The 27706-nt window shown below is 39.2% G+C and overlaps 1 protein-coding gene across 1 annotated transcript in view; it reads left to right on the forward strand.

Annotated features, from left to right (window-relative positions):
• CFAP91 (cilia and flagella associated protein 91) overlaps positions 1 to 27706 on the forward strand; it is a 1839442-nt gene that overhangs the window by 729618 nt on the left and 1082118 nt on the right. The window contains exon 9 of the mRNA XM_044071500.1: positions 15020 to 15202. Within this exon, the coding sequence (XP_043927435.1) occupies positions 15020 to 15202 (183 nt within the window). The remainder of the gene's footprint in view (positions 1 to 15019; positions 15203 to 27706) is intronic.

Consider the following 27706-nt stretch of genomic DNA (forward strand, 5'->3'; position numbering starts at 1 on the left):
AATGCAAACCAGTGTTGGCTGTTGGGGTGTATCGGTATTGAGAAAAATACATTACTAATATCTACCACAGAAAAATACTTTTGCTGAGGTTTTAAATCATTCAGTAAGGTGTGCGGATCTGGCACCGTTGGTGCCCTGGGTATAACTGCATTATTTACAGCTTGTAAATCTTGGACCATACGCCATTCCCCGTTTGCTTTCCTGACAGGAAATAAGGGTGTATTACATGGTGCATCAGGAGATTCTATTAAGACTCCTTCCTTATGTAAGGCTACTATTATAGGTTTGATCCCCATCTCTGCATCATTTCTCAAGGGATACTGTCTTTTCTGAGGTCTAAATGCTGACTTTGGCGTAATAGTAACTGGTCCTGCTGTTCGTATAAGTCCTACATCTGATTTCCCTGTTGACCAGAGAGTCTCTGGCATGTTTCGCAAGGCTTTTTCCTCTTCCTCCAATAAGAGTAATACTCAGCTATTCTCACTAGCTTGTGAGTGCACAGCTGGATGTGTCTGTGTTATCCAATTCAACTTCTGATTCTATACTCCTTGTTCAGAGAGTTCTAATTCTGTCTGCTTTTCCCACCTTGTGACTTTTTCTCCTAAGTCTGCCCATTTCAAATTTCTATTCTTAGTTAAGCTAACATGTGGCAATCGATTAGATTTGTAAAGTGCCAGAAATTCCTGGGGCAATGAACAGCTTACTACACTGTTTCCTTCTGTGTCCCAGTACAAGTTTCGTAACACTAGTCTGTTTGCGTGGTTCTGAAACAATTCCTGCTCATATTCTTTATCAGGTCCTGGTCTATTACAGTAATATAGAGTACAATGCAACAAATGCTGTTTGTCAATGTCGAGGGAGGGGGACTTACTGATGGCTACGTTCATCAGTTCTTCGGTTACTGCCCCTGGACCAGTCATAACCAAGTCCTGGCTGTACCAATAATATGTCTCACCCTTCGGTCACACTACAAAAGTATCCATTTGTCGCTGTGCTTCCATACCCTGCATGGTTGGAACTATGGCTATGCCAAATATCTGCATTAAGTCTCTACCCAAAAGGTTTACTGGGCATTTTGCAGAAACTACAATTTTACTTTTCTGGGTCATTCCTGAAATGGGGTCTGTTATCACTATGTCATGGGAGAGTGGCTCCCGATACAGCTGTCCATTAGCTGCCTTCACTAGTATATAATCTGGTGATTCTGAATCTTCCAGTAATTTGGAAGGGTGTATCAGGGTCCGTGAAGCCCCTGAGTCACACAAAAATTTGACTTCCCACCCCTCTACCAGAAGCGTCACTTCCGGTTTTGTATCTGCTAAGTAAAGCTCTTGGTTCAATAAGGCTAAGTCCAAAATTTCATTTTCTTCAATGTCTACAAATTCATGTACATCCTCTACCCCTTCTGTCACATCCTCTACCCTTGCTATCACATTTGTCTTTTCCTGTTTATTTCCATTTAGTGATTCCTGACTATCATATAGTCATTCCTCATCCTCCTTATTTTCTGTAGTCACCTTCTTATTTAGCTTGCAATCCCTTGCTAAATGTCCTTTTTTCCCCGCATTTAAAACATTCACCTCTTTTCTTTCTTTCTTCAAAATCTTCTGATCACTTGTCAGATTGTTTATTTCCCTGGGTATTTTTCTTACCCTTTCTCCCAGTTTGTACTACAAATACGTCTGACCCATCTTCTTCTGAAAATACTTGAGTTTTCTTTTTCTTTTTACTATTAAAATGTCTCTCTGCATGTCTAGCATATTCAACTAATGGCTGCAATCTACTCGTACGATGATCTACCATGTGCTTTGTAATAAAGCTGCTAATGGGAGTTATACTACCCTTCAAGAATGCATTCTTTAGCTGTTGTTCATATGGGGAATCTTGTGTCTGTTTTTCTGGTATCTGCATTCTGCAGTGGTTATTAAAACACTCTAATAATCTAGCATAATATCTATCAACTGTTTCACCTTCTTGTTGAATGCACTGATTAATGCAAGTCCAATCAGCCCTAGGCTTCCACTTTTCAGAGATTCGGTCTGTCAGACCTTTCACTCTGCCATCCAATTCTGCGTTAGTATGTGGGAGTGGTCTAAGCTGTGCATCACGAGGATTCCAGTCGCCACTGATCATGTGCCAATCTGGATCTACAATTTATTTAACTACTTTTTCTACTACTTCTCCATTCAAATGGTAACTTAATCTCATACCCTGTAAATCTTCCAAAAATTTTCGAAAATTCACTTTCGGATGGGAAATTCCCTCCGTGGCTTTCCGGATATCTTCCGGTGTCCACGGTCTATAAACTAAAAGAGTCGGATCCTGTCCTGCTTGAGGATTTGGTACTTCTATGAGTGGACATATTTCTCCCTCACTCATAGCTTGTGATTTTCTATTTATTTCACATAGTTCAATCTCCCTTCTCAAGTTGTGTGTTCGAGACCTTGTCTTGATGGGATCCCTGACAAATGGTTTTGATGCTGTGGAAACAGCTGGATATAGCGGAGGTGGATCAGCTTGTCCACTCGCTTCATATTCTGGTAAGGGTAGCGGAGGGGGCGAAGGAGGGGCCGTTGCTATTATCAAGTTATTATCTTCTTTGTCTAAGAACATCGTTTTTGAATTCTTTATCTTTTGTTCCCTGCGATTTGCTTCCTCAAGCCACCTATGCACCTGAGGGACTCCTAATTGTCGTTGCTTTTTTAATTGACATTTTGTATCTGTTTTTAGTTGCCTGACAAGTTTAATAAGTGCTAGTTTATCTAAATTACCATCGAATTTATACTTATCAACCCATTTTGTATAATACTTAACATTGTCGGCACGCTGTAATTGCATATATTTCGCATCTTCAGTTAGGGGCGGGTCTCGGGAACTTTTCGTACACTGATTTCCCATTGTTGCCTTAGCTAAGCTGTAAATTGTTACGTAACCCTCTTTATCACGTGGTACCACAGTTCTATACCTTTTCACAGTTTATCTAGAATAACTGCCTACCTATCCTGTTTCCCTGATCTATGACAAAACAGTAACCCCTTTTTTGTCCCTGATCTGCACATGCAAATCTTCCTGACAAAAACAGTTCTGTAACTAGTCCCTGATCTTAAAACAGAAATAAGGTAATTCCTCCTTACCTGACCCTCCGTGAGTTGATCCACCGGATCGTTGACTCATCCTCCAATCCCAGATCAGAAACAGTGGCTGGCCTCTTTCGAACGACAATTCAGTCGGAGGTCTTTCAAAACAGAAGAGCCGATTTGGCCTCTTCTCCGTATGGACGCATGCCACCGGGCCCAATTCTGACCTAGGCCTAGAGCGAGAGGAACTTTCCGGTCCGAAGGACCAAATTGTCAAAGGAAAAATATACTTTAAAAATTATCAAAACATGGTAGGTTCAGGTTAAGGCACTTTAATCTTGCAGCAAGGAGACAAAAACGTGCTATTACAGAGTTTGTCTAACTAGAAACAGGAAATACTTTCATTTTTATACATTCTCTAACTAGACATGGCCTACCAGGCTGACGTATCAGATTACCACCTTTTTCATCATCATCTGTTGACCATCATTCCCATGAATTTCTGCTGATTTATCAATTTTTATGTGAAACTTCCTGAGAAAAACAACATGGCCTTGATTACTCCCAGTTGGATACATGTTATGTTACCATTCAAGGTACTATGGCTAATTCAAGCACAATGCTGACAGTTCATTTCTCTAATAATCCTTTTGTCTACTTTATCTCTAAGTTACTGCAGCTGCACATGTTCTCATGCTTCAAACAGAGCTGGTTGTTTGAAATCATTACATTTACAGAATATAGTATTGTTCATTAATTTGTTCCTGACCTAGCAGATAAGCACCTGCTTCTAAAGTACATTTCCAAAAGGCATAAACATGAATATTGCTGTGCTAGCAGTTACTAGGTCAGAGGGCATCTTGTAAGTTTCAGAAAGCATACTGCAGTTTTCAAAAAGCATCTTTTTCAGTCTCATATGAAACTCAATTTATATAACACAGTGCATGAAAAATAGAATGAAAAGCGTATTAATTAATTTGATTATTAATTGGCATTAAGCATACACACATTAATACATATTTTTCTAACAGTTATACTCACCACAGCACAAGTATTCCAGGCAGGGTCAAGGCCCACTCTACCAGGGTCTTGGTTTCAGCTATAGCTTTTTGGAAAGGGTTGGATTCTAGAGGTATTCTAGAAGCAGCAACGTGGTCCTCTGTGCATATGTTTAGAAACCACTACAGGCTTGAATTCATCTCTAGGTCTAGATTAGGCTTTGCTAGGACCACAGTCCAGAAGCTCCTTATTCTTTTCCTTCTGTCTCCCAGATGTAGGAAGCTGAAATAATAATCTAACAATATATCTAAGGCTACTGCAGCAGTGATCGATATGATGAACATAGTACAGTTGTGTAAATAACTGTACCATAACAGTAGGTATTCAGTTTGATCACTGCAACAGCGGCTGCTCCATTCCTTCATCCTCCTCCTTTCGGTGTGTTGCTTATGCCAAGGTGTGGACTTTGATTTTTCATTGCTCCTAACATTGTCCTTTCAAGGCCCAGCCTCCTTCTGTTTGTTGGCATTAAAGCTTTAAAGGGTTGACTCCCAAACCTGTCTTTTTACTGAATGCAGCTGGAACTGACTGATGGTTTGAGCAGGTGGAAATACACTGAAGAAGGGTTAATCTCGAAAGCTTTGTGTTTTTATAAATTGTGAATAAAGTGTTTGGCATTTGAGATCCAGCAATGGTGATCTGTTGCAGGAGGAAAGTAGCCTGAAGCTTTGGAAGCTGGTCAGCTGTTATATCCTTTGGCAAATTTTACCCATATAGTTAAAGGTACTGCAGCAGTGATCACTTAAAATCTACTGTTATGGTAAGTTTATTTACACAACTGTACTTTCCTTAGAAAGCCAGACTCAGACTTAAGATTTCCACTTTAGCTGTGTGAGAAGCAACTCAGGGAGCCAGACAAAACAGTATGTTATAGTTAGGCAGTTATCTGCTTTGCTGCACATTTGCAATGCCATGTGGCATTTGGTCTTCCTTATTTTTTGCTTGAGAAGCAGGCAGCTGCAACACCACCTGAGAACCTAAGTCTTCCTGGAACCCAAAACGGACTGATAACAGAAATACTTAACTTCCGGGCCTTCAGCATTTGGTCTGTTTTGAGTTCTTGGAAGTCTCTCTCACACACACACACACACACACACACACACACACACACACACACACACACACACACACACACACACACACACACACACTCACTCATATTGGCTTATTTCAGCCTAGTGACATCTTCAGATGTTTCTGCAGTTACATTTTACTGACAACTCTAGGCATGTAATGTAGCATGTTCATATTTGCCTTTATGATTTTAAGCCATACTACATACAAGCTAGGGAAATATTTTATCTTAAAGCTTACATGATGTGCAACACTACTGAATTGATATTTGATTTATATCTAGTGCTTCTTTTGTTCGTAAAGTATTTATTTATAATATCATAATTTGCATATTTTCTAACTGTCTGATAAACTAAGTAACAGAGACATAACTGCTAGCCTCATATGGAACCTCACAGATGGATGACCAAATTGCTCCTTAAAGTATGTGTGTAGCTTGAGTAGGTACTGAAATTCTGTAAGTTATTTACACATTTACTATGTTTATTGTGACTTATAAAATCCAGTTTAAGACCTAGAATTTGCTGAACACTACCACTGTAAAGATTTGTTTGTGATAAACAGCTTACCTTTGACATTTCTTTCGTAAACCTTCCAGGGATATGAATATTTGTTTGAAATGTAAGGGCATAACTTGATTTTGTCAAAAAACTCACGATGCGGTAATTGGGAATTAAGAGTACAAACATCCAGAGCATCACTCAAGTGAATGAGTTAATACAAATAAATAAAAATGCTTTGTAGGCTGAATTAAAAATATTTATAGTTAAATACAATGGGCAGAATTAAAAATGTTCAGAGACCCCTGAAATATGCTGTCTATATGGGCAATTTAGTTTATTCAGTGAGCTAGCATGTATAAAATATGGAAAAAACTGAAGTACTTGGAGAAAAAAACACACAGACATGGCAAGAACATGTATACTCCATGCTGACAGTTACCAGAAGGTAAGTCAAGACCCCCAGAACCTGGAGCTATGACACAGAGATTTTTCTACTAAACCATTTTTCTGTCCAAAACTGGTACTGAACTACTTCATCCACATAATAGGTTCATAGGTGATTACCAGGTTAATGACAGCAAGGGTCTTTTCAAGCCTAGCCATGCATCCAAAATCTCTGACAAGTTTTTGTACCCTTGATAAATGTAAGCAGGGGCTTGGGAGATGAAACATTTACAAGCAGTAGCCTAGGATATGAATGATTTACAGGTTGCTTGTGCCCATTAGAGACATAGGTGCCAAAGCAGGGATGAACTTCCTGTTCCCCATCCTATTGTCCAAGTTGCACTTGAATTGGGTTAGGGAGGAACTCTGCTTCACATGGTTAGGGTGCCTGTTCCAGAGAAGGGGTAGTCTCTGGGATACATATCTCTCTCTCCAGAAGGTACTATTTATATCACAGGAAAGGGTTAAGTCATTAGAACAGAAAATTCTGTTGCTCTTTGTTTTGTGGATGTTTAGGAGGAACATCAGGGTGGAATATGACAATGCCTTGTATGCCAGGCATAGATCTCCCCTCAACACCCTGTAGGAGACAGAATACAAGGATAGGGCCTTGATGCTGTCTGCATAGGACATGTTACTTTTGCCCCGTATTATTTTAGTGGGGACCCTCTGTGGACATTGCAATTGTTGGATTTGCCTGGTTAGGTACATACCAAAGGGGGACTGTCGCAATGATAGGTCTGATGAATGATGAATACAGTAGAACAATGATTTCCTTGGACCTAGATGTCATACCTTCATTTATAAGTTGCACAACATGGAATGAATTGTCTCACTAATTTAGATATGGGATGGTCAAAAGCTAGATTACTATCTATGTGTGTCCCCAAGTCCCTGACTACTGTGTCAACTCATATGGTTGTGTTGTCAATTTGTCAATATGATCGTTACAAGGGGTGGATGACTTCCTAAAGGATACTGTTTTTCATTTCTTGGCATTTAGTTTTAGTCCACCATTCTGACACCAGTTATTTGTCTGTGTTAGCCCTTACTGGAGAATATTTATGTCGGGTGGGGGATTCTATGACTGTTCCTCATTTGTAATCATCTGCAAGTTTAGTCAGCCAGAGGCCATTGACATTGGCATTGATTTCAGAAAAGTAATTTCCAGAAAGGAGCAGTCCCAGGACTGATCCCTGAGGGACTCCGCTTGTGATTTGTCTCTTTGTAGAGATGGAATCCCCAATTCTAACATCCTGAGTCCTGTCTGTGAGCCACCTGGCTATCAACCAGGTAACATAAGGGTTTGTACCTAACCACTAGAGTTTGTCAACAGTGCCTGATTGTGGTATTGTTTCAAATGCCTTGGCCGGGTTAAAGTAGGCAGTGTGAACCATTTAGACCTCATCCATTGCTTTAGTGACATTCTCAAAGAAGTCTGCCAGGTTAAGTAGGCACGACCTGCCCTTGACAAAACCAAATTAGGTTGGGGCCAGTGTCTGGAGGCTTCCTGTGTCATTATTGATCATTTTCAAGATAATTCCTTCCATGGCTTTCCATATGAGACAAATGAGACTTATAGGTCTGTAGTTTCCAGTGTCTGTAGATACCCCAACTTTGTGCAGAGGGATTACTGTTAATGTTACTCATTTGTGAGACATGAAGCCTGTTTGGATGCTACAGTTAAAGAGAAATTCCAGAGGGCCTGATAGGTAATGTTTCATGCTATTTAGAAGGCATCCGGGGATATTGTCTGAGCCCATTGATACAGTGTTTTTGGCCTTATTAAGAGCATTAAGGACCTGTTCCCTAGTGATAGTAGGAGGAGAAATATTTGATGGTATTTCCTGAGGGAAGGTTGAGGGAGAATGAGGAGTAAAGTTGGAGCCGAATTTGTCAGTAGATTTGCTGTATCTTTTGGCTCAGTACAGTGAGCTCTGCACACAACTGCATATTGCTTCTGAGGTTACGGACATAGCTAAAGAATGCCTTGTGGTTGTCCTTGGCCTGAGTGGTTAAATTTACATCAAATTTGAATTTTGTAGACTTTATTTGCCCTCTGAGTTTTTAGTTTAGTTTGATGACAGTACTTTTTTCTGCTGGGTGCTACACTTCCTAGTTTGATGAGAGTACTTTTTTTCCTGCTAGGTGCTACACTTCCTAATTTTTGCCATGATTTTCTTCCTTCTGTTATAAAGCCTATTGATGTTGTGATTCCCCCAGGGTGGCTTGTTTTTTGACTTAGTTCTGTACTTCCTCCTGGTGGGACAGTTGCTGCTATGCAGCTGTTAATATGCTTGTATAGGATCCTGTGAACAGTTTCACATTGGCAATAGTGTTCTTATGGTTTATGGGGGCTTGAAATGTTGCCAGGATATCACTTAATAGTAGGAGGTTAGTCTTAGAGTAGTTCCTGAATATTCCAGGGTTAGCTGGGGTTCTATATTTTATTTTTTCTTCAAAGGAGACTGTGGTGCCCACCACTGCTACCAGTATCTGATGGCCACCAATATGTCAATCCCATGCTGGGCCAGTAATCAAGGAGCCTGAATCCTCACCACTGACACTGGAGAGAGAAATGCACTTGGAATACAAATGGATACACTCAGTATTTCCAGATGCAGACCCCTCTGCATCAAGTACAGTTTCCCTTAAGAGCACCCAGGGAACACACTCATCAAGGGGTCTGGATGTCTCTATATCTGTCTCTCTCTAGGTCCCCAATAAGACTCCCCACTGGTACAGCTCTAGAGTTAGGTCCTCAAGCGAGTGTCCAAGCCAAGTCCTCCAACACCCTTTATGTAAACCCAATGCTTCTTGTCCCTGCCAGACTTTAAGGTTGCTATCACCACCACCAGACATTCTCCAGTCAGCTACAATAAGGCCCTTAACAAAGAGTATCTAATTATATTGTGTAATTTTAATAATAATACAAATGGTAGTAGTTCACCAAGATGATTAGGCCTTCTGGAGTGGCTCGCACATTGTCACCAAATAAATACATCTACTCACAAAGGTTAGATACTTTCCAGAAGGACCAGTCACAATAAAAGTTTAACTATATTTAATAATAAATAGTAAAAGAGCATGAAAATACTCAATATGTATTTACAGTAAACCATATAGTTTAAATCACAGAAAATATTGAAATTAACATTGATGGACAGACTCATACAAATAAAGAAAAACGCTTTCTGAACTAAACTTCACAACATTCCTGACTGAATCTAAAAGAATTACTGTTCCCTAGTTAAGTTAGTTACTACCACAAGGCAAGATGCTGTGGCTGGGGGTCTTTCTAGTCAGGCTTCCCAAACAGATTACTTAGTATTCTGAGATTTCTCTTTTTAATATCTGAAACATAATTTGCAAGAGGGGTGGCAGAATTACCTCATCTGGTCACCTAGCTCAAGCGAGTGTCCAAGCCATGTCCTCCAACACCCTTTCTGTAAACCCAATGCTTCTTGTCCCTGCCAGACTTTAAGGTTGCTATCACCACCACCAGACATTCTCCAGTCAGCTACAATAAGGCCCTTAACAAAGAGTATCTAATTATATTGTGTAATTTTAATAATAATACAAATGGTAGTAGTTCACCAAGATGGTTAGGCCTTCTGGAGTGGCTCGCACATTGTCACCAAATAAATACATCTACTCTCAAAGGTTAGATACTTTCCAGAAGGACCAGCCACAATAAAAGTTTAACTATATTTAATAGTAAATAGTAAGAGCATGAAAATACTCAATATGTATTTACAGTAAACCATATAGTTTAAATCACAGAAAATATTGAAATTAACATTGATGGACAGACTCATACAAATAAAGAAAAACGCTTTCTGAACTAAACTTCACAACATTCCTGACTGAATCTAAAAGAATTACTGTTCCCTAGTTAAGTTAGTTACTACCACAAGGCAAGATGCTGTGGCTGGGGGTCTTTCTAGTCAGGCTTCCCAAACAGAACACTTAGTATTCTGAGATTTCTCTTTTTAATATCTGAAATATAATTTGCAAGAGGGGTGGCAGAATTACCTCATCTGGTCACCTAGCTCTAGGTTCTGACAGTATTCCCCTTGGAATTTAGCACTGACAGCCACAATACACATTCAGATGTTCATGGCAGTGCCGGGGGCCTCCCCTCTTTTCACTTAGCTAATAAACAAAGGCTCTTTCCCAGACTCAGCATCTCTGGTCCTATTCAGCATTGTGGGATGCCATTTTATGGTCTAGCAGTTTATTTACATTCCCCTTATTTTTTATTAAAGTTAAGTTTTGCTGTCCCAATGTGTTCTATTAAACCATATGCATTTAATTCAGTTGCAGTAATTCATGTACATTTCTTTTCATTTCAGCAGAGTGGACTGTTGATACATTTTAACATAAGCAAATGTTACCAATACATTTTCAACACAAACATTTGTACAAATCAGTTTGATATACAAATGAGCGGACAAAGTGATCCACTGTGGCGACCCCTAACTGGGAAAAAGCCAAGAGAGAGTTTGATATACAAATGACATACAGTTCTAATACATTTGTAACACAAGCATCTTGTATAAATTAGTTTGATATTCAAAGGACATATAATTATTTACAAGACTCCAGCTGGCTATGCTGGCACTTGCCCATATCATCACAGAGACCATTTTGTGGTCTGCCTTACCAGAGCAGACACTACACTAGGGGATGAGCAGCACTCTCTCATATTAGTGAGGACCAGATCAATTATGTTTGCACCCTGGTCGGTGTATTAACAATCTGGTCCAGGGAGTTTGTTTACAAAATCCAGGAGTCTCTGTGCATATACATGTAGTGTCATATACGAGTCCCAGTTAGCAGTGGTATAATTAAAGTCAGCCATGAATATGGTATTAGGTTGGATGGTGAGTGTTTCCATTAAGTTTAAATACATGTAATGGGTTTTCTGTGTCTTAGACGAGGCTTGCAAGGAAGTGGTATGGGATTTGGCCTGTGGTAACATGAACATGGAGAAGCTCAAGTGCATTGTTCTGTTTGACTAGCCTTGAGGTATATTTATTTTTGATGTAAATCGAGACACCTCCACCTTTAAGTCCTTGTTTGTGTGGTAGATGGTCTAAATGTGTGGAAGGTATTATAGCCTTGCATTGCTGGTGTGCTCTCTGCTGCTTTAAACCATATCTCAGTAACTTCACAGACACTGGCATTCTGTGAGGTGAGGAGAGTTTGTAGGGAGTGTTTTTTTGTTTAGATTCCTAGCACTGAGCAGTAACACCTTTAGATTTTCTTGGTTTTGATTTGCTATGTCTGAAGTACTTTCAGTCTGGCATTGCCTAAAAGGGCACTCTGGGGGAGATGAAGTGCAAAAAAAAGATCTCAATCTTTTCTTTGCACTTGCCAGTGTATTAAGACTGCTGTTTCATTTTCAACTTACAGTGAAAGAGCAGTGTTACTCTTTTCTGTCCCTGCTTGATTTCTGTATAGCTTTTAACATGGTCAAGCACATTTTGATCATACTTTTTCCTGTCCTCTAATGTCTTAGATTGATTTGCTTCCTATAGTCATGTTTTTTTGAAGATTGAAGTGCCCCAGGGCTCAGTATTGGGTCCATTGTTCACTGTGTTTATGCTGCCCTAGAATATCTTGTTTGAGGTGAAAGGGTTACATTACCATTGCTGTCAGCTTTACCTTTTCCCAGAGCAGCAAAAAGTCATTATCTAAGATAACGGATTTACAATCTTCTTTCCTAGATGCTTCTGCTTATTTTGCTGTTACCTTTTATTATTTATGGTGGCAAAAATTTGGACTTTTTTTTATCTAAACTGTGAAATCTAGGCATGATCATTTATTAATGGCTGACATTTAAGTTCCAGGTGTGAGTAATACTGCCTGAGTTAAGCACTTGGTATTACATGAAGATATGTCAGTGGTGGTTAGCACTGGTCTATTCATGCGTTCACTACAGTGGCACCCTTTACCTGGAAATTCCTGATACCAAGATTAATTATTTCCAGCTAGTACAGATGCACATATGTTGATGGATAATTGTTGTTATCGGCATATTACCCATGTTTTCCAGTGCAAGTATAATCATGTTTCTTTTCCTTTAAGGGGTTCTTCTTACCTGTAAGATTTGTTTGTCTTCTACTGTCTGCCTTGTATACCCAGTTCTGCATCCTTGACATGGCTGGTGATTCCAAGGCCAAGGCTGGAAACATTTTTGTGTAACTTTGCCTGTCCGAATTCACATCTTTGGAATTCACTGACAGAGTGGCATTGAAAGTGTACCACTCTGACCTGCTTTAAATGGTCCCAGAACACCTGGCAGCTTTGACTTAACATTTAAATTATTCTGTATTGAGTGATTGTTATGCTGTTAATTTCTGCGTATTTTAATTGATGTTTAATATTTTGTTTGCTATTTTGTTCTGTTAACATGCTTAGTAGTTACACAGATAAATGTAGCCAAAGTTGAAGATTAAGGCATTCCTGGGGCAATAAAATGAGTAATGATGCCTAAATGCTGATAAAACATGACTAGAAAAGAAAAAGAAATGAAAGTAAAGATGGGGTCAGTAATGTGAAAATTGCATTAAAATGTTCATTGCACTTGATAAAATTATACATATTGTATAATAGAGGCAGTCCAGGTTTCACTTTATCTAGAAAAAAGTGATCTAATTACATTTGATCTAAAAATATTCTTCAGTAAGTTTTATCAGTTATAATTCTGATAAGGAACATTTATGATTTTTTAATCACTGGTATATGACTTGTCTTAAAGATTTATGAGTAATATTGCAGTTTGCTTTATGACAGTGTGCTGGGTTTTTGGGGGTTCATGGTGCACTTTCAGAGATTCTTCCTTTCTTCCACTGTAGTGCGACCATGGAGTTGTTATATATACATGGGTGGAAGTATGGGGTGCAGGAGCCCTTGGCCCCCTGCAAAAATATTTTTGAGTCATGCTGGGTTAGATGAATTGTGTTTATACCAGTAGCATTCAATTAGTTGTATTTGGATATTTTGAGTTTTAGTTCTTTCTATCTATCTATCTATCTATCTATCTAACTAACTATCTCCCTGCCTACCTATAGAGAGAAAGATATGGGTGTATTACATTTTATCTTTGAAACTTTTCATCTAATCACAAATATCTAAAAATTTAATCTAAAACACATATACTCAAATCACTTTACATCTAAATCTTCAACTATAGCAAATGCTTCCCCCAAATTTCTGTTTTGCAGGGGAAAGCCCTTTGCCCCCTTAACTAACTATACTAACTCCACAGTCGCAATACTGCGGAGAAAAGAGAAAACACCCCACATGGTGAATTACTGCAGATGCATAAACTTGTGAGTAGGCAATAGCAAGGTAGGTGTATTAGGGTAATTTACCATGTAATTCCCGCCACTCTAACATCCTAAATTATACCAATATTAATTCTGAATAGCTATGTGATTAGATCAAATGGGTTTTGGATCAAATTTTAGATATTTTCAGTTTAGACCAAATGAGTCTTGGATGAATTGTCACGTACCCATATGTGGATTTATGGAATTCTGAGCTGGTAGATTGCCTATAAAGTGAACTGTGTCACCGACTGGAAAAGCATGTTAAATGTAGAAGCAAGTAAGCAAATGTGGACCCATACAGTCGCATTAGCAGGGTTATCATTAAAAATATGAAAAGTTTAGGATATTTGCTTGGAAATTCTTATATAACATTTTGTATGCACCTAAGAGATTAATATACCTAAATGGATTTAGAGGCAAACCGTGGTATGTTGGAGGTGTGATAAAGGAGAGGTAGGTGATTGACTTCGTACATTTTGAGCTTTTATGCAGTTAGAGAGGTTTAGAAAATAAAAAGAAATTATAGTCGATGAAATTCTAATACAATGTTTCCAGATTAATGCAGAAGTATTATTTTTAGGCTTGAAAGAACAACAGAACTTAAGTTGGTCAGATTTATACTTGGTAAATATATTAATATTAGTAAAGAAGGTAATAACATAGCATTTGAAGATGATGGAGAGTCGGTAGGGACAGGAACTTAAGTCATTAGCAACAGCATTAATGGCAGAAAAGAAAGGGTTTTTAATTGGAGAATAGACATGCATGTTTCTATGGATGTGAGTGAAAACCCTGATTACAATATTTGGAGGACACTTAATGAAGGTAGTGGAATGATTCTATGACTTGGCAGAAGAAATATAGTAATTCTTTTCTGTGTCAGTGGATAGAGTTGAGTGTCATAGTACTGGGAGAGATGGGAACTAGAAAGTGGTAGTATAGTGTTATATACTTGTTTTATATGAGAAACCCATGCAACCTGGGAGGACTGAAGAGAGCAGAATGGGATATATTTTAAGCTGTGATCATCCAGACAAAAAAAGTAAGGAAAAAATAAGAAGTGGTAATAAAATAGTGAAAATTATGTATGTTTAAGAATTTTTCTTGCTGTCAGTTGTGGTTGTATTGGTTGTTCAGTTTTGTGTCTTCATTGTTTGAGTGTTTCATACTAATAAAGTTTGCTTAAAAAAGTATCACCAAGACAGGCAGTCTGAACTCATGGACAGTTCATTCATCTCTTAGGGTAAGTAGCTTATAAGAGTGTACTTTCTGAAAAAATAGCATAATTACTTTAACTGTGATAGTTTCTGTAGGGGATTTTTGCTTGTGTGAGGGGTATTGCGTGTCATGCTTTTTGATGGCCATTGCTACATTACTGTTTAGTATCTGAATATTTGAATTAATAAAAATTACTGTTTAGTATCTGAATATTTGAATTACTAAAAAAAAACAGTTGTGCACTAGCAGTAAAGAATATCTATAACAAAAATGACAAATCAACTATGCTTATTTATTTTTCTAGTTATCAGAAAGCTAACTGCAAAGATGAAGAATGTTGAAGGAAAGCTGGAAAAACGTGACATTGTGAAGGAATATGCCAATTATGCATCTCAGTGCTATGCACCACTTTCTCGTACTGGCATATTTCCTGACCGTGACTCAGAGCGCTACGTAGTGAAAAGTCATTTTCTTGATACTTATCAGGGTAAGTAGTACTGTTAGACTGAGGAAAGGCAGCTACAGCCTTAGTCCCCATAATATGTATATCATACTTCTTCAAAAAATGTGTATGTATGTTTTTTTCTTAAGTTAAAGGTATCTGAAAGGCGTGGTTATGTCAAGTAATGACGTCTGCACAAAAAGGAATCATCAAAAGGATGTCCAGGACTGGTATTAAGACTTTTTGTTCAGTTTTTTTTTTTTTTAAATCAACAGCCGGAATTCATTAATTTCATATGAAGTAATGTGATTTGCCAGTCACACAAATCAAAGAAAATGGCAAGTCTTTACCAGAAATGCAGTGGGGCATTGTCTCAGAATTATTAGCTGTATCTTTTTCTCACAACATCAAATGAATTGTAGTGCAAATAGAGAGGTAAAAATGTTTACTCATTTAGCACACTGTACAGAAGGTTGCACTGTATTTCTAATATTATGACTTAAAGTATGTTAAAATTTATTGATTGTGTTTTAATTAATTCAACCAGAGTTTATATTTTTTTTGCAGCTTGCACTTCATTTCAGAAACTGGTAACTAATTTATATTTGAAGTTATGTGCATTAACAAGATTTGTTAGCTGATTCTTTTGTTTTTGTTATCACTGCACTTCAGATTGTCTGTCTTCATCTTCAGAGTTTTCAGATTGTGTGTCTTCAGAGTTAGTTGTCTCCGCTGACTGTGATATCACAGTCTGGATAAAAAAAGTCCTTTAAGCACAACTTAAATGCTTGATGTGCAAATTTAAACTTTTCCACTGGTACTAAGATCAAGAAAATTGTAAAATGGTCTACTTATGCTGTGTGTTTGAATCCTAATTCATTGAATCATTGACATCTATTCTTTTTACATTTACATAATCTAAGGTTTCAGGAGGATTAGTGCATGCTATGTATGTGTTTATATGTATATATATATATATATATATATATATATATATATATATATATATATATATATATATATAGTTATATATAGTTATAAAAGGAGATTTTGAAAAACAAAAATCATGAATCTAAAAATATGAATTAAAAAACATTGAACCTCAAAAATAGAATAAACCGACAAGAACAAAACTTAAAACACCCTAGCAACTTATATCTACCAAAGCCAAGATCGCACAACAGTGAGGAAAAGGGCAAATTCCCTCTCCCTGCTGTATAGTATTCTTGCACACATAGATGCCAGCAAAGATGCAAAAACAGCAACACTAAGAAAAAGAAACAGTCAATGTTCTGAATATTTGAAGTAAGTACATACGTATATACACACACATACACAGATATATATATATATATATATATGGGAACACTACTAAATCTCGAACTTTTGAAATCTCGAATTTCAAAAGCTCGAGACCATGTAGCCGAAATCGCACATTACCGAAAGACCAGAAGCACAAAATTCAAAATCCCGATGGTAAGGGCTTTTGAGTTAGCGCTTCTGGTGTTGCGGTTCAGGTAAGTATGTGTGTGTAAGTGTGTTTGTGAGGGGCTTTAGTGTGTGTGTGTGTGTGTGTGTGGGGCTATAATGTGTGGGTGTGAGTTTGCCTTGTGTGTATGTCTGTGCGATCTCGAAGTTGGAATATTAAAGTCGGGGGGTGTGGGGGGCACAGCCCCCCTGCTTATCTTTAGTGTAGGGTGGTTTGTTTGGTTATGGGGGGAGGCTGTGTATATGTTTGTGTGTGTGCTGTATGTATGTAGTACTTTCGCAATTTTGAATTTTGTGCTTTTAAAATGTCGGTAATGTGTGGTTTAGGGATTTTAGTCTCGGTATTGTGGGCTTCGGGATTGTGTAGTTTCGGTATTAAGTAGTGATTCCATATAAATATATATATATATATATATATATATATATATATATATATAAAAACACACACATTTTATTTTTATTTTATTTTACATTTGTTAACCGGGATAGTCAGACTAGATATATGTCCATTTTCAGCGGAGGCCCGGGGAAAAAAGCTCCAAACAGTAACACAAATATCATTACATATCTCATATCAGAGATAGCATAATAGAGTATTTACAGAGAACATAGAGACAACCCATACAGAAATTACATATAGAATTTTTTTTTTTTTTAACATTAAATCGATGAACGACCATTTTAATAGTTTCATTAAGAACAGTTGTTCAGTTCAGACTAGATAAATCTGAAAGTTGTAGTACAAGATAATTTACATAGCAGCTGTACACAATCTGGAGAAAAGATTAGCCAGGCTTGATACAATAGCATGTCCATTTTGATCCCAGGTATTGTTTGAGCTTAGTTTTGAACTGACCTAGAGAAAAGAGTGAGGTAGTCTCAGGAGGTAGAAAGTTCCATTATCTGCCTACAGAGTTTGTAAAGAGAGTCGCCGGCTAGGTTATTAGTTTTACATGTCTGGATAAAGAGTCTGCTGGAAGAACGCAATGGTCTATACATGTATATGCATACGTGTGTGTGTGTGTGTGTGTGTGTGGATCTGTTTAAATATTTCAACATGCAGAAATATTGATGATCTCTACATTGGCTTCTACATGTTGACATTAGCCTTACTCAAACAGTAAAAATCTCAACACTTCACCTATTGGGAAAAAACAGCAAATTCTCTCCTTTTCTAATTGGTAAATTTAAAAAAAAAAAAAAAAAAAACAGTAACACCAGACACAATTTATCTGAATATTAATACTGTTATGAAAAGGGTTTTTCATAACACAATGTGTAGGGTTGAGAATACGGACAGGCCCCCCCTGACCATCCTTACTCATGTGTGCTAACCCTAATCCTAACTCTGCCCCTTACCCCAGCCCGACATATTACCCAATGAAAACCCTTTCCTAACAGTTCCATTACACTACACTTGAACACACCTCCCGTACGTAACACAAACAGAACATAAAAGCTATTCTATCACCCAGCCCATACTGTAACCATAACCACCAAACATTTACACACACACTCCCACTCTGAATGCCAAAATGTTTGTAATACCAAAAATTCTGGCATTAACTCGCACATTTAGTGTAAATCATCCCATATCATATACCCTATGTACACCCATCCTTCAACATTAAATATTCTAAAATTTAGCACTCAGTGAAGATGTCTGATAAAAACACACACACACACACACAGACACACACACACACACACACACACACACACACACACACACACACACACACACACACACACACACACACACACATATCTGGAGCTACTTCTTATAATTGAAAGCCCACTTATCTGAAGATGACTTCATCAAGATGACAACACTGAACCGTTACTTTACCGAACGATCACAGTACTGAATTTTTTAACAGGGTAAGTATGCACTTGGCCAACGTGGAATGAGGAAACACATCTCAATATGTCAAACCCACCCTGGTAGGAGGCTATGGCCCTCACACACCCCAACTAAATATACCAACTCCAGGATCACACTACAATGGGGAAAAGGGCAAATTTTTGTTTGAGTGTGTCTTGTGTAGTGGCAGTGCTACAGTAAGGTTCTTATGAAGGTAAATTGTAAGGTTAGGGTTGAGAGAAGGGGAAGCATTAGGGTTAGTGTTAGGATCCATTCTAAAGCGGTGCAGGGTGACTAACCCTAACCCTGACAGTGCCCCTTCCCTCAACCTTAATCCTACAACTTATCTTCATAAAAACCTTCCCGTTACACTGCCACTATTCAGACAAATTTGAGATTAATGTTATAGGGGAGGTTTGTGTTAACATTGGGAGAAGAAATAGTTTTCCTTTCTTGATATTATTTAATTTGATATTTTTTGGTTTTGGTATTGTGTATTTGTGATGTTATGAGGTAGTGCCATGTCTGTCAGGGAGAGTAGGACAGTACATGTCTACATATGCCAGCATAGCTAGCTGGAGTTTTGTAAAGAATTTTATGTTATTTGACTGTCACACTGATTTGTACAGATATTTGAGTTAAAAATATATTTGTAAAGTTACTTGTGTTAAAAATGCATTAACAGTAGGTCCTGCTGGATAGAAAAAAATGTATTGATGTATATTAGGTTATATTGTTGTAATTTATTAAATGTGTATGCTTATCAGAGAGCCCTGGAAGGGTGGAAAGTTTGAAATTGTGTTATAACTTTCAGATGCTGCCAGAGATCTTAGCAAAGCTCTGTGTGTGTATTCCACCAGAGTTAGGTGGTCAAAGGTGATGTCATCCTCTAACCAGCATCTGCTTTCTTTAGAGCTCTCACAGCAACACTTTAGAACCTGACAGGAAAGATATTTGACAGGATATATGTCTCAACCATCCACAGACAAACACATACATCATCTAGCTTTTGCTGTGGTAAGGCACTCAGCACACATCAGCTTGCCTTGCTGTAGTAAGTAGTCAGGGAACAGTAATTCTTTAGTTAGTCAGGGATATTTAGTGAGAAAACTTTAGTATTGTTTTCTGCATCTTTGAAAGCTATCCAACTGTATTATTTTTATATCTCTGTGTCTGAGACTCTCTTGTTTATTCTATTCAGTATTCTTCTGTTTTTTTGTTTTACTATTTATCATGAAATATTTTAATATTTTTCATTGTGGCTGGTCCTTTAGAGAATGCTTTTAACATCTTGAGAGTGCTTATGCTTATCTTAGTGACACTGTGCCCACTCCTGAAAGCCTTGCTGCTTTGGTCACACTCTACCATTTGTATTAGTATTAATTGTACACATTATAATTGGGTACCCTTTGTAAGAGCCTTAGGGTAGCTGACTGGTGGCAGAGTGATTATCTCAGAGTCTGGGCAGAAAGGGGCACAGCTACTAAATCTGGGCAAGCTTATCCTGTGTGTGTGTGTGTGTGTGTGTGTGTGTGTGTGTGTGTGTGTGTGTGTGTGTGTGTGTGTGTGTGTGTGTGTGTGTGACCTACTGGGAGCAGGGACACAGAGCTCCAAAGTGGTCAGTGTGGAGTTTTGTGTGCGTCTGGAGAGAGAAAGGAGAGTTCAGCTCCAGGTTTGGAGCGTACTCCCTGTGTGCTCTAAGGGAAACTGTACTTGGTGCAGTGAGCTGTATCCTAAAATACCGTGTGACTCCATCTTTGGTCTTGGTGACTTTCCCTCACTGGAGTTAATGGTGAGGATTGAGTCTCTTTGATTGCTGGCCGTCACAGTATGTTCAAACTTTTTTTTGTTGGTGTTTTTAATTCAGCATTAAATTAGTTCAATCATGCACTATATATATATATATATATATATATATATATATATATATATATATATATATATATATATACACACACAAACACACACACATACACAGAGAGATATAGCTATATATAATGTTATATAAAATTAAAACTGGACAAATGTAGTGTATTGATTTGCATTTCATTAACATTTTCTGTGAAGTACTGGTCAGTTTTTCTGAAGTATCAGTAGCTTTTAAAGTTACACTAGATGGGTAAACAACAAACAACAAGAGAGAGAAGAGATGTGTAACACTTTTTTCCATGCTGCTTAAACCAAAGCCAGGGGTATTAACCTCTGGTTAATTATGTGGTCAATACCCCTGGGTATTAATCACTGGTTGATTACTGGTTGATTATTTGGTATAACTAACCATAGAACATTTCAGTTAAGGAACTCAGAAGACTGGATCAAATGCAGTTAGAATGTAATCCCTGCTGGTCTAATGGGTCAATATATGAAAACTTACGAAAATGGAAATTTGTATTTGGTGCTATTGCCTTTATGACTAATCATTGTGTCAAGTTTTTTTAGATAATGCTAATCACTGAGGTTCACGCTATTCTCAGAAGGCAGAACTGGTGCGTATATGAAATGTCTGGGTGCATATTAGTTTCCCTCACATAAAAGCATGGTAAGAGACTGGGTTGCTATTGCCCAGAAATCATGGTAAACCAAGCCTTGTTACCTCAGTAAACAGTTCCTAAGTTTTACTGTGTTAAAGCTAAGTGCAGGGCCTGTGCAAGAAAATCTACCCTTGTGCATCATTTCTGAGAAAACGTTCAGCACCAGGCTTGAGTTCCTGTTTTTGTACTTAGAACAGACTGGCCATAACTGAGTTACAGCAAAGGGACTGCATCAACAGCATACTGTTACTAGAGGGGATCATTTGGAAGACTTTTCTTAACATTTCCACAGTCTGAGAAAACCCTCAAACTTGATTTCTAGTTAACCCAGCTCATCATATAGGTAATGTGCTGTATGACAGTCACTCTACTGTTCAAGGCTATAGCTGCACTGCTTCCTCTACCACTGATGGTTAGGGGATTTTATTTTGTACATTTATTGAGTATCAGAAGTGCAGAAGGGCAGACACATATCTTCGCTGTTAAAGTTGTTATCCTTTGGCTGTCTCAGGGATTCCAATGGATCCAGTGTTGTCTCTTCTGTCCATTCTTCAATGGAAGGGTAACTGGATCTGACTGGAATCCGACTTTGGCCACCCTCAGACTTTGGGTCCAAGGCTGAGATTCCTCCCCTTACTCATAATCCCTTCTAGATAGCAAATTACCTCAGATCTTGTTTTCCATTTGCATTGGACTTTTATTTTATTTTTATTTTACATTTGTTGACCAGGCTGGTTCAACTGGATTTGAGTCCATTTTCAGTAGAGGCCCAGGGAGAAAAGCTCCGAATACATACATTCATCATCATCATCTTCTTTCTGCTATTCCCGTTAAGGATCGCCACAGTGGATCATCTGTTTCCATTTCTTCCTGTTTACTGCATCTTGCTCTGTCACACCATCCACCTGCATGTCCTCTCTCACCTCATCCATAAACCTTATCTTAGGCCTTCCTCTTTTCCTGTTACCTGGTAGCTTCATCCTTAGCATCTTTTTCCCAATATACTCAGCATCCCTCCTCAGCACATGTCCAAACCAACGTAATCTTGCCTCTCTGGCTTTGTCTCCAAATCTTCCAACCTGGGCTGACCCTCTAATATACTTATTCCTAATCCTGTCCACCCTCGTCACACCCACTGCAAATCTTAACATCTTTAACTCTGACACATCCAGCTGTAACTCCTGCCTTTTTGTCAATGCCACTGTCTCCAACCCATATAACGTAGCTGGTCTCACTACCCTCTTGTAGACCTTCCCTTTCACTCTTACTGGTACTCGTCTGTCACAAATCACTCCTGACACTCTTCTCCACCCAATCCATCCTGCCTGTACTCTCTTCTTCACCTCTCTTCCACACTCACCATTACTCTAAACTATTGATCCCAAGTATTTAAACTCATTCACCTTCGCCACCTCTACTCCTTGCATCCTCACCATTCCTCTATCCTCCCCTCTCATTCACACACATATATTCTTAGTCCTGCTGACCTTCATTCTTCTTCTCTCTAGAACATATCTCCATCTCTCCAGGGTTTCCTCCACCTGTTCCCTACTCTCCTACAGATCACAATGTCATCTGCAAACATCATAGTCCACGGGGACTCCTGTCTGATCTCGTCTGTCAGCCTGTCCATCACCATTGCAAATAAGAAACTGCTCAGAGCTGATCCTTGATGTAATCCCATCTCCACCGTAAACGCATCCGTCACTCTCACCACAGACCTCATCGCTGTCACACTACCCACGTACATATCCTGTATGTACATATCTCTTACATACTTCTCTGACACTCCCAACTTCCTCATACAATACCACAACTCCTCTCTAGGCACCCTGTCATATGCTTTCTCTAAGTCTACAAAAACACAATACAACTCCTTCTGACCTTCTCTGTACTTCTCCTTCAGCACCCTCAGAGCAAACATCGCATCTGTAGTGCTCTTTCCCGGCATGAAACCATACTGCTTATCACTAATCATCACGTGCCTTCTTAACCTAGCTTCCACTACTCTTTCCCTTAACTTCATGCTGTGACTGATCAATTTAATCCCTCTGTAGTTACTACAGCTCTGCACATAACCCTTATTCTTAAAAATCGGTACCAAAACACTTTCTGTCCATTCCTCAGACATCCTCTCACTTTCCAAGATTTCATTAAACAATCTGGTTAAAAACTCCACTGCCATTTCACTTAAACACCTACATGCTTCCGCAGGTATGTCATCTGGGCAACAGCCTTTCCATTCTTCATCCTCTGTCCTCTTCATAGCTATCCTTACTTCCTCCTTGATAATCCATTGCACTTCATGATTCACTATCCCCACATCATCCAACCTTCTCTCCCTCTCATTCTCTTCATTCATCAACCCCTCAAAGTACTCTTTCCATCTGCTCAACACACTCTCCTCGCTTGTGAGTATGTTTCCCTCATTATCCTTTATCACCTTTACCTCTGCACATTTTTCCTAGCTCAGTCCCTCTGTCTAGCCAGTTGGTACAGGTCCTTTTCTCCATCCTTAGTGTCCAGCCTTTCATACAACTCTTCATATGCCTTATCCTTAGCCTTTGCCACCTCTCTCTTTGCCATGCACCTCATCTCCTTATACTCCTGTCTACTTTCTTTATTTCTCTGACAATCCCACTTCTTCTTTGCTAACCTCTTTCTCCGTATACTCTCCTGTACTTCCTCATTCCACCAACATGTCTCCTTGTCATCCTTCCTCTGTCCAGATGTCATCCCAAGCACCTTTCCGAGTAGTCTTCCTTACTAGCTCTGCTGTAGTTATCCAGCTATTTGGTAGCTCTTCACTGCCACCCAGTACCTGTCTTAACTCTTCCCTGAACTCCACCTCACAATTACCCTTTTTCAATTTCTACCATTTAATCCTTGGTGCTGCTTTTACACTCCTCCTCCTCTTCTTGCTCACCAACGTCATCCTACAAACCACCATCCTGTGCTGCCTAACTACACTTTCCCCAGTCACCACTTTACGGTCTCCAGTCTCCTTCAAACTGGCCCTCCTACATAAGATATAATCCACCTGTGTGCATCTTCCTCCACTCTTGTATATCACCCTGTGCTCCTCCCTCTTGTTAAAATACGTATTCACCACAGCCATGTCCATCCTTTTCGCAAAATCTACTACCATCTGACCTTCTGCATTCCTTTGCTTAACACCATACCTACCCATCACTTCCTCATCCCCTCTGTTCCCTTCGCCAACATGCCCGTTGAAATCTGCTCCAATCACCACTCTCTCACCCTTGGTTACAGTCATCACTACTTCATCCAACTCACTCCAAAAGTTTTCTTTCTCATCCATCGCACACCCAACTTGTGGAGCATATGCACTAACAACATTCATCATTACACCATCAATTTCCAGCTTCATAAACATCACTCTATCCGACATTCTTTTCACCTACAAAACACTCTTAGCATACTGTTCCTTCAGGATAACTCCTACATCATTTCTCCTCCCATCCACACCATGATAAAACAATTTGAACCCACCTCTGATACACCTAGCCTCACTCCCCTTCCATCTGGTCTCTTGCACACAATATACCAACCTTCCTTCTGTGCATCGTATCGGCTAGCTCTCTCCCTATACCAGTCATACTGCCAACACTCAAAGTTCCGACCCTCACTACCACAGTCCTAGCCTTTCTCCTCTCTTCCAGCCTTTGGCCATGCCTTCCCCTCTTCTCCTCCTTCGGCCAACAGTAGCCCAATTTCCACCAGCATCCTGTTGACTATTCATAAGCAGAAAAAATGGAAGTACTAGAAGCAAATGGAATGTTAGTCATGGTTTGTGCAAGGGCAGAGCCAGCGGGTACTGAGGTAGGTTTTGAGCTGGTTTTGAAGCAGTGATGAGAGGAGATGGCAGAGAGATTGTCAGGAAGTGAGTTCCAGGCTTTTCCTATGGCGTATGAGAACAAGGAGTTACCTGCCAAGTTGTTGGATTTACAAGTTGCTGTAAGAAGTTTGTTAGAAGAACTAGGGCTTTTGAGGTTACAGTAAGGAGTTATAAGGGAAGTGAATATATAGGTGTTAGTAGGTTTGTACAAGATTTTTTTGGGCTAAGGAGAGTTGGTGAAATAAGATCAGATTTTACAACTGAAGTAATCTTAATTTCTTTAAATTTATGCAATGGTGAGTTCTAAAAGTAGAGCCAGAGGCAAATCTGGCGATACTTTTGTAGGCAGCAGACAGTTTGTTGAGGTTAGTTTTGGACAGGTAAGTGTAAATAGGAAAGGCGTAAAGGAGGGTTGAAACCAGGTGGGAATGGGCAATGGAAGTTCTGGCAAGTGGAGTAAGGAATGGTTTAATCCTATAAAGGGAGCCTAGTTTTCTGTTAACTAATTTTATAGTGTTGTCTATGTGTGAGTCAACGGGTAGGTTGTTGTCTATCTCTACTCTGAGGAGCCTGGTAGAGGGGTCAGGTGATATGCTGGTGCCATTATTAGACAAGATAGAGGAGGGGATTTTCAGGTGGGGGAGAAAAGTAACAATTTGTTTTTTTTTTGGGCTTAAGATTTGACATAATTTTAGGAACCATGTTTCAACGGTTTGGGAAGTCTGCTGGGTGATAGAGTGCAGTTCAGAGGGGGATGAGGCAGAACAAATCAAAGTAGAATCATCAGCATATCATATACAGGTTGCAAAGGGAATACTGGTGTGCAGATCATTAATAAAAATAGAAAACAGAAAGGGGGCCAAGAATAGAGCCTTGGGGGACTCCGAGGGTAATGTGGAGGTGGTTGGATAAGTTATTATGCCAGAGCACTGCCTGTTGTCTGTTATGAAGATAAGAGTGGAACCACTTTATGGCACATGAGTCTAGTGCTAATGTTTTCGGTAAATTTATTAGTATCTGGTGATTGACCATATTGAAGGCTTTGGATAGGTCTATAAAGAGAGAGCAGAGGTAAGGATATTATTATTCCGATTTTTGTTGACGCAGTCAGTGAAGGAAAGGAGGGCTGAAGTGGTACTGTGGAAAGGTCTGAAATCATGCTAACAGTTGGATAGGAGGTTGTTATTAACAGATGATTAAGTAGCTGTTTTTGGATGCATTTTTCCATGATTTTAGCCAGGGGGGAGAGAAGGGCTATGGGTCGGTAATTAAAAAGTTCTATTGAGTTTCCACATTTATGTAGGGGGGAATAATATGTGAAATTTTCCAGACTGAAGGAATGTAGCCTTCAACAATAGTTCTGTTAATCAGGATGGAAACTGGATAGGCTAATGGTTTGGCTGCAGTTTTTAGATACTGGGCAGGTAGAAGGTCAGCAGATGGAGAGGAGGCTTTAAGTTTGTGGAGAAGAGAACAGATAAGGGATGTGGGTACTGGTTGCAGTAGAAATGTGGGAATAGAAATGCTAGGGGAGGTGGGCTAAGATGATATATCGGGGGATAGTTGGTTAGATAGAGACTGGACAGTTTCAGTGAAGACTGTATTAAAGTCATCAGCAGTTTGTTTTGGGTTGTTCTGGAAAGTGTCTAAGGGGTATGGGGTGTCGGAGTGGCCAGGCTTTAAGAGTCTATTTATTCCCGCCCAAAACATTTGTGGATTTTGTTGGTTAGTTTGTTGTAAATGGCAGTAGTAATTTCTTTTGTCTAGAAGTACGGCTTTTTTTGTAATGTTTCTTATTTGTCTAAATTTAAGTTGGTCACTGGGATCTTTAGTGCTATGGTATTTGGTCCACAGCTTATTTTTCAGAATAATTTTATGCCGTGTATCTTTTGAAAGCCAAGGGGCTTCTTTTGAGCAAATTCTGACAGATCTTATAGGAGCATGAGAGTCTAGTATAGATAAGAACTTGATCTCTTGACACAGTGCTTGGGTGACAGCTATTTTCCTCTTCCACGGAGATACATTTAGTGATCTATCATAGGATCTTAGGCGGTTACTAGGCTAATGGCCCTGGCACCCTTACAAGCCTAGCCAAGAGTTTATCCCCAAAAAGGAAACCTCAGTCAGCACTTGTCACCCCTGTCAGTGGAGGACAAAGGTGTAACCCCTGAGATAAATTTATGGTTATCCCATTCCACTCATCAATGCAGCGCTTGAAGAGGGTCAGCAAGGTACTCTGTTTAACATGCATGGGAAGTCTACTTCAGAGACGGGGCAGCCTGTTGGAGACCCACTTGTCTCTCCAGCAGTTTTGTTGATGTTGCATATTAGATTTAAGCCTTTCGAGCAGTAATGCGCGAGGAGTTAGACTTGAGGATATGGAGCATGTCTAGTAGGGCAAGGTCTGATATTGCCTTGTAGGCAAGACACAGCTCATGTCTGAGCAATCTGTAGGATACCGAGCAGAGCGATAGTGATTTGAGCCTTTCCACATAGGACAGGTGTTGGAAGCCATGGATTCTGTTTGTGAGGTATTTCTGCGGCCTTTCCATTTGGTGTAGGTGTTTGGAGAGGTACATACCAAATGGGGCATTATGCTCAATTATAGGCCTAATGAGAGAGGCGTACAAAGAGGTAATAACCTCCTTTTCTTTGATTCAATTCCTTTACTTATGAGATAAACCAAGTAAAAGGCTTTTCTGATCACTGCTGCTACATGATTGTCAAATGTGAGTTTGTTGTCAACCTGAGTACCCAGGCCTCTCACCACAGGTTGTGTGCTTAGGGGGGTTGCTGTCGATGCGGTA

Source organism: Protopterus annectens, chromosome 5.part0 (genome assembly GCF_019279795.1).
Source record: "Protopterus annectens isolate FY-2018-M chromosome 5.part0, PAN1.0, whole genome shotgun sequence".
NCBI lineage: Eukaryota > Metazoa > Chordata > Ceratodontiformes > Protopteridae > Protopterus > Protopterus annectens.